General features: G+C 50.0%; 2 protein-coding genes across 4 annotated transcripts in view; both read right to left on the bottom strand.

Moving 5' to 3' along the window:
- Positions 1-1,219: 1,219 nt before the first annotated feature.
- On the bottom strand, positions 1,220-4,468 carry Hmgn2 (high mobility group nucleosomal binding domain 2). The gene is made up of 6 exons (XM_041651982.1): positions 4,280-4,468; positions 3,453-3,497; positions 3,233-3,262; positions 2,894-2,944; positions 2,423-2,518; positions 1,220-2,053 (listed from the first exon to the last, which is right to left on the bottom strand). The coding sequence occupies exons 1-6, from the start codon at positions 4,292-4,294 to the stop codon at positions 2,018-2,020; spliced, it is 273 nt and encodes a 90-aa protein (XP_041507916.1). The 5' UTR covers positions 4,295-4,468; the 3' UTR covers positions 1,220-2,017.
- Positions 4,469-5,554: 1,086 nt separating this feature from the next.
- The window catches only part of Dhdds (dehydrodolichyl diphosphate synthase subunit), a 31,305-nt gene continuing 25,546 nt past the window's right edge, over positions 5,555-11,313 (bottom strand). For 2 of the 3 annotated variants that reach the window (XM_041652858.1, XM_041652857.1), the window contains exon 9: positions 5,555-7,715. In XM_041652858.1, the coding sequence (XP_041508792.1) occupies positions 7,476-7,715 (240 nt within the window). In that variant the 3' untranslated portion in view covers positions 5,555-7,475. The remainder of the gene's footprint in view (positions 7,716-11,313) is intronic. The other variant, XM_041652859.1, reaches the window with a different exon arrangement.

Genomic DNA, 11,313 nt, shown 5'->3' with positions numbered 1-11,313 from the left:
GCTCCAGAACAAGTACCAAAGCTACAGAGAAATCATCTCAAAAAAAGAAAAGAAAAAAGCCAGGTGGTGGTGGCGCACGCCTTTAATCCCAGCACTCGGGAGGCAGAGGCAAGTGGATGTCTGTGAGTTCGAGACCAGCCTGGTCTACAAGAGCTAGTTCCAGGACAGGCTCCAAAACCACATAGAAATCCTGTCTCGAAAAACCAAAAGAAAAAAAATCAAAGGTGAAGCTCGGCTTACATATCCAAATTATTTGGTAACACAAGTCCAGAACAGAAAAATACTTCCATCCAGCTATCCAGCTATGACACATGAAGTGATGTCTCTTTATAACTGACCCAATGACTAGCACAGCACATGTTAGAGCTACATGCCATCTCCAGGTAAGCAAAGTGCACAACGGGAACACTGGTAACCCAACTACAGCTTCAAGATTTGCTTCAACTCCAGACTGGTCACAGAACTCCTAGAACTGTTTTACCAGAAGACAAGTGGCCTTCAGATAGAGGTCTAAGATTCATTTCATTGCTCAGTGTTGTCAAATTAACTACGGTTTCTTCGCCCAGAAAGGAGTTCAACACACCTGGAACCAGTTGCCTCAGAACACCCACCCCGAAGCTTCAAGTGTCATCTCAATCTTTGACAGAAGGGAACGAGGCAGTTTCTGTTGTCTCCCAATTAATTTCCCTCCAATTTGAGCCACACGAAACTCTGTGAAACAAGTTCAAATTACAGCCACAAATCACATTTTTTTTGTTTTATCCAGACAGGGCTTCTGTGTCATAGTCCTGGCTGCCCTGGAACTAGCTCTTGTAGACCAGACTGGCCTTGAACTCCTGCCTGCTTTCCGATTAAAGGCGTGCACCATCACAGATCTGTGTCTTCACACCTTCTGATTAGCCAGTCTGTTAACATTGTTGCAGGTTAGCACAGTGGTAGACCATCTGACTCACGGTCAAACACAGCACTGCCCAGAGACAGCAGAGGGTCAATGCTCAGCAGAGGGATGCCCAGCTCTGCATACTTTAAGGATTGCCACACTCTTCAAGAACCATTTCCCTGCACCCACTAACGATCCGGCCTATTCTGGGAAGCATACATACCCACTACCACTTCCCACTGTGTGTTTGCGAGACTGACTAGATCCATGACCATCCAGTCAAACCAAGAGAACTGGCAGCCAGGTTCCCCAATGTGGAGGAAAAGACCAGAGGCAGGATTTCCAAGCCAAACTGTATCCAGCTTTATTAAAGACACTTTCCATAAACAATCATGGTTTTCCAGGCAGAACATGGGCAGACAATCAGTAACAGTATACAAGAACTTCCAAACTCCCTTCTTGTATGACTACCAAAATCAGAAAGCCACTATAAAACCTGGTGAGTCTTCATTGGATGCTCTGCAAAGGGGGAGGAGTTTAGAGTGAGGGCTGACATTTCACATCGAGGATGTTGTTTCACAACTCTTCACAAGCCGACCCTGACTTTCAGGAAATGAAATGAAAATGGCAGAATTATCAATCTGCAGATCCACAATCTTCTATAAAAGGAACCGCTGCGCTTTTGAGGACACTCAATGATATCACTGCAAAGTCCGGATTGCCCAACAGACTGGCAAAACCAATTTTGGGGATCAGGTTCCAACAGGTCTCTGGTCTTAAGGGAGTTAAGTCTATGTTGATGGTACAGGGGGAGGAGGATATAAAAATGAACTGAGTTTTCCCACACATGTCAACATGTCCCCAGGACGCCTCTCCTGGGAGCCAAGAGGAGTCTTTCAAAATTATCAGGGAAAGATGTTTTCCATCATGAACCATCATTCATCCAGCTTGGGAGACACTGCTAGTGACACATGTTCCTCCCCACCCAAAACAATGAAGTGTTCTGTGTGCTAACAACATAGCTTAAAAAAAAAAAAAAGTAAAACAAAATTCTGCATTTTTATAAAACTTGATAAAAAATAGTATTTCAAACTGTACAGTCACCAGAAGTACACAGTTATCAAAAACGCACACATTTCACTTGGCGTCTCCAGCACCTTCAGCTTTTTGTGCCTAAAAGAAGAACAAGTAAAGTCAACACAGAAACTAGACTCTACCTTTGCTTACTCTAGTCTATATACACGGTATCGTTCCCATGATAAAATCCAGGTTTGGGTCCACCAAGACTGCGCTTCAAGAACAGCCCACTTCACTAAATCACCCCGCCCACTGACTGATTGGGATAGATAGGATCAGAGGACCCGAGACCTTTAGTTTCATGTCAGGATAAGCCAACACAGCAAGTGCCTTTTAGATTATAACAGACTCTTGAACTGAGGATTTCAGACAGGAGGAAAAAAAAAAAAAAAAAAAAATCACACCCCACACAGTGATCCAGATATAAGGGCAATAAACAATTGTGGGATGAAAGACTCACTGTACCTGGTCTGTTTTGGCGTCTCCATTCTCTGCAGGATTATTGGCATCCTTACCAGCATCGGCCTTCCCCTTCTTCCCCTTGGGTACCTTCTCTCCCTTCTAATGCCAAGGAAGGACAGATATTACAGTTTTTCATTTTGTATACCAGGATGTAACCTACCAAGTTCTACACGCTTGCCTACTGAAGATATACCCCACTCCACTAGGCTGAAGGATAATTTCAGCTACTTTTTTTGCTGAGGAACCTAAATTAAGTTATAGAAATCTAAGTTTGGTAAAAACACTCCTTTCCCAGCCAAGGGTAGTTTTCTGTAATTGGTGCCACAGACACTAACATGACAAACACCAGGAAGAAGGCCTAAGTGACAACATCCACTGGTGGACGCCCATTATGGTGAATTAGGTTACGGTGGGGAAGGACAGTTCTTCCCGTGAAAATCACCCATCTGGTATTAGCGCCGCAGTCATGCTTACCTTTGCGGGGGCCTTTTTAGGCTTGGGCTCTGGCTTTGGAGGAGCAGGTTTCTTGTTTTGGTAGGCAATGGGGAAGAGGAAACTATTAGTACAAAGGACCAAAAGAAACAACCTCTCGAACCACATCTAGGAAAACTATCATTGGGATTGCCTTTCTTTTACGATCTGAAAGTGATCTCCCAATTTGGTCTTAACAATCACAACTTAGGACAACGCCAAACTCCAGAGGTGCCACACCACAAGATAATTTACTCAAAACCAGCCACAAACTATAATTCAGCGAAACCAAAGGGATCCCTAAAATGTTTCCCAACCTCAGGGTCAAGTATACACACTTACAGCAGACAACCTTGCCGATCTTCTCTGTGGCTATTAAAAAGAAAACAAAGTCAGAAAAATAAACACAACTTCTGCACCAGATTTTCCACATAAAAGAAAGCGAAGAAAGAAACTCTAGGGTAACTCCAGACCTGGGGCTGAGGTCAAACAATAGCAAAGCAGCCCGTGGTGTTTACTATCCAAAGCCCTGTGCAACAAGCCCTGTGTGGGTAAGACTCACCTCGTCCTTCACCTTGGCTTTATCTCCTTTAGTATCCCCTTCAGCCTATAAAGATAGAAGACAAAAATTTGTAACCTCGGAGGTAAACCTCAGCCATCGCGACCTTAAAAGAAAGCGACACCACGTTTCTAAAACGTATCGACTCAGCGTCTCTTAAAAGTAGTCTTAGTGGGGGATGGAGCCCCAAAGAAGATCGAGGCCCGCATAGCAGACCCCGCAGGTCGGCCTCCGGGAAGCGCGGGCGAAGCTGGAGCGGGGCCGGCGAGTCGCCGGGCGCCACCAGCCAGGCAGGCGCAACAGCTGCATATTGTGCAAACAAACCCCTCCGGAGGCGGAGCCCAGCGCCGTTGCCATGGCAGCCGTCGAGGGCGGGAGCTCGGGGAACTCGTGGGCGGCGGCGCGGGTCCCTGCGCCGGGGACGTGGGCGGCCGGGGGGCGGAGCCGCGCCGCGACCCCGCCCCTCGCGGCGTCAGTTTTTTGGCGGTAGAGCGCTCCCCCGCCCGCCCAGCCGAGCGCCGCCTTCCCGCCCTTTCGGGTTTGAATCGCCCGCCCGCCCGCCCGGAGAGGAGGGGGCGGCAGGTGGGGGAGGGGGCACGGGCGGCCGAGGGGAGCGGGATAAACAGCGGCCAACATGGCTCCTCCCGTCGCCGCCGCCGCTCCTCCAATATGGCTTCTGGCGCCCGCGGGCAGCGTGCCGCGCAGGCTTCGCCCGCGGCCGGACTCAGGATGGAACCCCGCGCCGCGCCCGCTCTCCCCGCCGAGTTCCGCGCTCGAGGCGAGCGGCGGCAGTGGCTGTGCCCGGGCGCCCACGCGCTCGCGCCACGTACCTTTCTTTTGGGCATGGCGGCGGCGGGGGGGAACGTCGGCGCTGAACGCGGGGCTGCAGCGGTGCGCGGCTCGGGTCCGTCCGGGGGTCGTTCTCGCTGCTTCTTCACACTGCTCGGGCTCCGGGGGGTTTATAAAGTTTTTATAGCGCTGGGAGCCTCGGACCGGTTAGAACCGGATTTCACCTCCCGCCGCCGCTCATTGGCCCAGCTGGGGTCACGTGGGCGGGGTTTAAACTCACCTCCTCTGGAGTGAGGAGGGGGTGTCGGGGAGGGTGAGCTAGACGGCCGCGCGCCTTGGGGGAGGGGGCGCGGTGGGGGAGGCGCGCGCTGGAGGCAGTAAATGAGGGGCGCGCGAGGCGGCGGGCTCGGGGTTCCGCTCCCGCTCGAGCTGGCTTTTGCAAACTCCCAAGTTCCTTCCACCTTATGCAACCCTGCTACCCACTTCTCCAAGCCGTGCGACACTGGGCACATCTCGGCCGCTTTCCTTCCGGCTCCCGCTGGGGGCCCCACAAGAGGGGATGGCGAGGCCTGGCCGCGCCGCCCGGCTCCATAAGCGACGACGGGAGGCGGCCGCTCCAGGGGCCACGGGCTCTAGTGGGATGAGAGCGAGGGGGCTGGCTTGGCGCAGTCGGACGTGCATTCTTCCGAACTGCTACCTCTGGAAATCCCTCCGTGCGCCTCACCTGGGAAGCCGTCCACTGGAGGTGGGGGCGTGGGCTCCAAGTGGAGACTTTGCACACAGGGGTGCCTTTCGGGTACTGCCGGGCAGGTAGGAGCTGTCCTTTCAGCACCTACTGCTCAACGGCCTCCCCAAACGCTACACAGCCCCCCAATATCGGCCGGGTGGCTTCCTTAAGCCCCTGCACGTCCGGCCCCCTGGACCCATTACAGAATGGTGGAGAAAAGCCGCCAACACGGTCTGCGAGCACTCCCCTCCCCCTAAGCCCTCTGGGTCTCGGATACAGCTAGCCCAGCTGCCCCCACTCGACAGAGGCCACCAAACCTGGGCTGTGCAGATGCCACAGCTGGCGAACCCCCCCCCCCCCCAACACACTATCAAGCCGGCTTGTTCTCGCTTGCGTGAGGAAGAAGCCGTTGAAGGAAAGCGCCGGAAGATTAGGAAACAAGTAGACGAACAGGTGTGATGGCCAAGGGGCCCTCCTGTGCACCCCACTCGAAAGCCCGGCGTTCTAGAGCTGACCAGCGCACTCGCGGGAGGGTGCCAATCGCAGAAGCAAAGCAAGGCGTTCTTTCGTTATAGACACGGAACAAATCTTACATCTAAGAATTTTAAAAAATTCTATTTGACACCCAGAACACAACCGACTAAACATCTGTAACAGGGTGTTTGGCGCTCAGGTGGAAAATGCATATATAGGTTCCCACCTTATTTTTTGAGGCAAGGGTGGAAGCTAGTTTGCACTAACCATTCCTGCAGAAAGCAAACATCCAAAACAATCTTTTTGCAGCCTTTGCTTCTGGTTAGCAACGGATTTGCCTCTTCTTTCCACTGGCACAGCGCCTCCTGAGGCAGTCCCCACCCCAGCCCACTCCGCCCTGTGCACCTTTCCCAGAATCCAGGTCCCCAGGCTGGAAGATACCTTGTCCATTAATCACCTGTACTGTACTCCAATCGTAAGAGAAAGTCAGCCAGGACTCAACAGCCATGCTTGCTGGGCAGATTCCGTTTGCTGCCTCCAGCCTCTCATTCCCGCCTTAATTGTAGGGCTCTGTATTATAGCCACATAATTCATGCCTCCCTAATTAAGGCTGTCAACAGCCTCATTGTAAAGCTGGGAAATGCACAGCACCTGCTCTTGGGGAACTCAGTGCCAGCATTTGGTTTTGGGGAGTGCCAGGTGTAGAGGGGGCCTTGCCAAAGGGTGCACTGATTGGCTTTTGGTTACAGTGTTAGACTCTTATCCTTGATTCTGAGAGGAAGAATGATGGACAAAAGGTCACTAGTGACAGGTATCTAGGCACAAAACTGGGTGAGGGGCAAGGCTAGAAGTTAGGAATCTAAAGAGTACATTTACCATGGCTTATAATAGCCCACCTCTTTCCGGGAGGAAGGCGCTGCGGAAAGGGTCTGGAGACAATGAGAATACCAGAGTGGCAACTGGTCAGTGTTCCTGGCTGGTATTTACTGCTCTGGGGCACCTGATGCAGAATAGCTCTGCAGACCTCTCTTCAGCCCTATGGGGGAGGCAGGCAATCTTGTCTCTTCCTGAAAGGCAGTGTTGGCCCTCAGGCTGAGTAAGTTCTGCCATGATGACAGTAAAGCGTCTCAGGGCCTACTTAGGGAGTCAGGTCAAAGAGCTGTGAGGAGCCTTGAAGATTGGGAATCAGTCTGAGCTGGCGACAGAAGGAGACAGTCAATCAGGAGATGCTTGGTTCTGTTCGGTCCTGATGTGTTCAATTATACTCTGGGACCTCTCTAGGCCCTTCTGCTACCCTGTAGCCATGGAGGGGGTTGGGTCTCACTGGGGAGTGGAGCCTGGCCCCATGCCCTGTAAGGGGGAGCAAAGCTTGTGTGGGCTGAGTCAACAATAGGTAATTGGATTGTAATCACCCGCCTGGCTTCCATGAGCCATTGGGGGCGCTGAGCCTTTCAGTGAGCAATCAGTACTGGTGGTGGGAGGGGTGGAGATTCAATAGCAAATCCCAGGTGGAGAGCCAAGGGGAGGAGCAGCAGATGGGCAAATTTTCTTCCTGTCCTTCCCACCCCTTTCTCCCCTGCCCAGAGATGCTGGCTGTCTATCAGTTATTTACCAGTAGATGCATTCTTTTGTCAAAGTCACGTGGTGGGGGCTTGGGCAGGATGGGTAATGGCCTCGATTTTGGGAAAACTTCTTCTGCATGTTTTAGGATATGCTAATGGAAAAAGAACATGCATCCAAAAATGGGGGGGGGCACGGACAGTAAACACAGCTTATGAGTTAGGGTCCCCTGTTCTCCAGATTATCAGTGACTGCTCTTGGATTTAGTGTAAGCATGGGAGACTCCCTCAACTCTAGGTGAGTCACTGTCACAGGGAGCCCAAAAGTGTCTGTAGGCCTTGCCTTTGGGGCTCCCTGCAAAAAAGCAAAGGGAGCACAAATCATCAAAACAGGGAGGTGCCTTTCACCAAGAAAAGAAAAGGAAGTTGGGGCCCAAGAGGCAGAGGGCAGGGCAAAGTGGCCACTAGCCAGCCTCACTAGGCAGGTGCAGTGCCCAAAAGTGCCAGCCAGTCAGCCCGTTTAAGTTCCAAGGCCTTCAGGAAGCTCTGGACTCGCTCTTCCCGTTTGGCAGAGAGTCTGTGCAAGCGTGTCCGTCGGAGTTGGGCATCCCCACTGGCCTGGAGCCCCTCCTGAAGCAGCTGCTCTGTCACTGCAGCCTGGTCCCTCTCCAGCTGGTGTCTCTTCCGCTCCTCAGCATACATGTCTCGGGCCTTCTGCTAGAGAAAAGTGGGGTTTGGGGAGATAATTTTAGGTGTGGGTAAGTAAGATGGAATGGAGAAGGTGGGACTAGGGTACCAGAGTGGCCAAGCAGAGTAACTCCGGAGAGGCAGTAGATGGTGCCCGTGTTACACAGAAGTCAGCAGTAGTCTGTCTTGGCTTGTTTTGTGTGGAAATATTTGTATTTCTTAAAATTCTTTCAAGCTTACACTTGGAAACAGGTAAACAGCCTGACTTCTGATTCGCTGTACCCGTGGGGAGATCTTCCCTGGTTTTGCTCATTTGTAACGTGGGACTGTGTCTACCTTGAAGAGAGGTTTAAGGGATTAGGGATAATAATGCAAACCCACTCTAACATATCAGCAGGCAGAGAAACAGCCATTTTATGCATTGTTGTCTACTGTCTGAGACGATATGCACTGGGTCTTCTCATGTCAGTGTGAGGTGCTGTTCTCCAGCTCCCTAACCTATTTTTCAGGGTCCAGCCTCCTATACTGAAGACAGGCTTGACTCTCTGAGCAAACAGCCCTCCTAGGAATGATGAGAAGCAAATTCAACTCTTAAGCCACTTAGGCTGCCTAGACCAGGTATTAGTCTTTAGTCTGATCTTTCTGTTGGAAAGAATCCCTTGGCGGCTCCAGAGCCACCCTGACAGCTGGTGGTGATCACAGGCTCTGAGTGCCTCCCAAACTGTGCATGTGTCTTCAGAGAGATTCTTTACGAGGGCAGAGACTACTTTTTGTCTCTGGCACTCAGAACACTCTGCATATGCAGAGGTCACTCACAAGAGGACAGGAAGGGTGCAGGTGACCAAAGTGGGAAATCCTTGAGAACAGAGGTGACTGGCGTGTCTCAGACGAGTCCTGACACTATACCTGGCCTCCAGAGTCCGACCTTGTCCTAATCATCTACAAGCTCACGGCCTTGTCCTCACTTTGTTTTGAGACAGAGTTTCTCTGTGCCACTCTGGCTGGCCTGGAACTCACGGGCCTCTAAGAGTTCTGTGAGTAAAGGCATGTGCCACCACGGCTCTGCTTTTTAGGAGCCGCCTATGTTATGTTCACAAACACTTCACCCACTGTCTCACTAACCTTGAGAATGGAGCTGTGAGCAGCCAGGTGTGGTGGCACACGCCTGTGATTCCAGCACCAAGAGGTGATGATCGCTGAGTTCCAGACAATCCTGGTTTACACAGCGATCAGGTCAGCCAGCGCTACATAACAGGGAGACTGTCTCAAAACACCCCCCCCAAAAATAAAATAATTACTTGGGGGGGGGGCTCAAGTTGGAGCCCCAGAAACCAAAGGTGGCAGAATATGCCTATAACCCTAGCACTGGTAGAGAGAGAGGGCATCCCTGAAACTTCTGGCCTGGCAGAATAGATGAACTTCACCTTCAGAGGTGATCCTGTCTCAAAACAAAGGTGGAGGTAGGAGGGCTGGCAAATGCATAGGTAGGGAGAGGGGCTGGTAAAGCCTGACAAATGGATTCCATCTGTGGACGCCATGCAGGGTGACAGGAGAGCTGGTTATGGTAGTCCACGCTTTAATCCCAGAACTCAGGAAGCAGAAGCAGGCGGATCTCTGTGAGTTCGAGGCCAGCCTGGTCTACAGAGCTAGTTCCAGGACAGGCTCCAAAGCCACAGAGAAACCCTGTCTCGAAAAAACAAAACAAAACAAAAACAAAACAAAAAAACAAAACAAAACAAAGGTAGAGAAAACCAAAGTTGTCCCATGACCTCTGCACACACACTGTGGGACACTATGTGCACCCACATTACACTTAAACACATACACTGATAATAAATAAAATAAAAATAGGAATGGAGAACGATCGAGGAAAGATAGCAAATGTACACTTACAGACACACACACACACACATTAACCATACCACACACACAAAAAAATGCATCAATTTTCTTAGGTCAGAATGAATTTGCTTAAAGCCCTGAAATTTGAAAAATTCCTGTCCAAAAGACTCTCGCCTTTCTAAGACTATTATTTCTTCTTAAAAAAAAATAGTTTTTATAACTTTTCTAATTGAGTGTGTGTGTGCGTGTGTGTGGGCACCTGTACTTCAGTAAGAACTCAAGTACAGGTGCCCACAGAGACTAGAAACACTGGCTTTCCCTCGGAGCAGGAGTTACATGCGGCTGTGAGCCTGTGACTACTGGAAACTGATCTTCATCTTTGGAAGAGCAGGAAGCCCACTTAACAGCTCAGTCATTTCTCCTATTTTCCCCTTTTCCTTTTTTTTTTTTTTTTTTTTGATTTTTCAAGACTGTGTTTCTGTGTAGCCCTGGCTGTCCTGGAATTCCCTCTGTAGACCAGGCTGACCTCGAACTCACAGAGATCCGCCCGCCTCTGCCACCTAAGTACTAGGATTAAAGGTGTGCACCACCACCCCCCACTCCTATTTTTCTTTCTTTTTCAAGTAAACTTCTTTTATTTCTAAGAAGAACTATAAATAATCCACATCACGTACAAGAAATTTTAAGAGTAATGCTAGCTGGGTGTGGTGGTACACACCTTTAATCCCAACACTTGTGAGTCAGAGGCACCGCGGATCTCTGTGAATTCAAGGCCAATGTGATCTTGGTCTATAAAGCAAGTCCCAGCACAGCAAGGGCTACACAAAGAAACCAAGTCTCAAAAACAAAGAGAAATCCTGAACAACTACATGTTTTATTTTATAGACCAGATATTGAGATTTGAGCTTTGGTAATATAACAAAAATCTCTAATCAAATTTACCTTAGATATTGAATATCTTAAACAAAACTTTTCAGTCAGTTAAAATAAACAGCCAGCTATAAAATTATACCATTTTTACTTTTATAGCATGATTTTAAAAATGGCTTATTTATTTAAAGACAGGCTCTTGCTATGTGGTGCTGATTGGCCTCCTGAACTTTCTTTTCCTTTCTTTCCTTCCTTCCTTCCTTCTTTCTTTTATTTTCTCTTCTTTTTGACAGTTTTCTCTGTGTAACAGTCCTAGCTGTCCTGGAACTCCCTTGTAGACCAGGCTGGCCTCAAACTTACAGAAATCCACCTGCCTCTGCCTCCCAACTCCTGGGGTTAAAGGGGTGCACCACAACCACCTGACTGGCCTCAAAGCTGTTGTGATCCTCTCTCTGCAGCCTGTGCTGGAATCACAGCCTTTGTCACCAGGCCCCAAGGCTTCCTCTCCTTAAAATAAGTTTTACTTTAATTTTATGAGTATGAATGTTCTGCCTGCATATTTATGTATACGCACCTGGGTATGCCTGGGGAGATCAGAAGAGGGCACCGAACTCCTGGAACTAGTTAGGAGGTTGTGAACCACCATATCAGATGCAAGAGCAGTCAGTATTCCTAACCACTGTGCCATCTCTCCAGCCACCATATCAGATGCAAGAGCAGTCAGTTTTCCTAACCACTGTGCCATCGCTCCAGCCACCACATCAGATGCAAGAGCAGTCAGTTTTCCTAACCACTGTGCCATCGCTCCAGCCACCATATCAGATGCAAGAGCAGTCAGTTTTCCTAACCACTGTGCCATCGCTCCAGCCACCATATCAGATGCAAGAGCAGTCAGTTTTCCTAACCACTGTGCCAT

The sequence above is a fragment of the Microtus oregoni genome, unplaced genomic scaffold (genome assembly GCF_018167655.1).
Source record: "Microtus oregoni isolate MIOR12 unplaced genomic scaffold, Mior012 000005F_ref0000423, whole genome shotgun sequence".
In the NCBI taxonomy this organism is placed as follows: Eukaryota; Metazoa; Chordata; class Mammalia; order Rodentia; family Cricetidae; genus Microtus; species Microtus oregoni.
The sequence above is the reverse complement of the archived record's forward strand: the minus strand, read 5'-3'. Positions and strand labels throughout refer to the sequence as shown.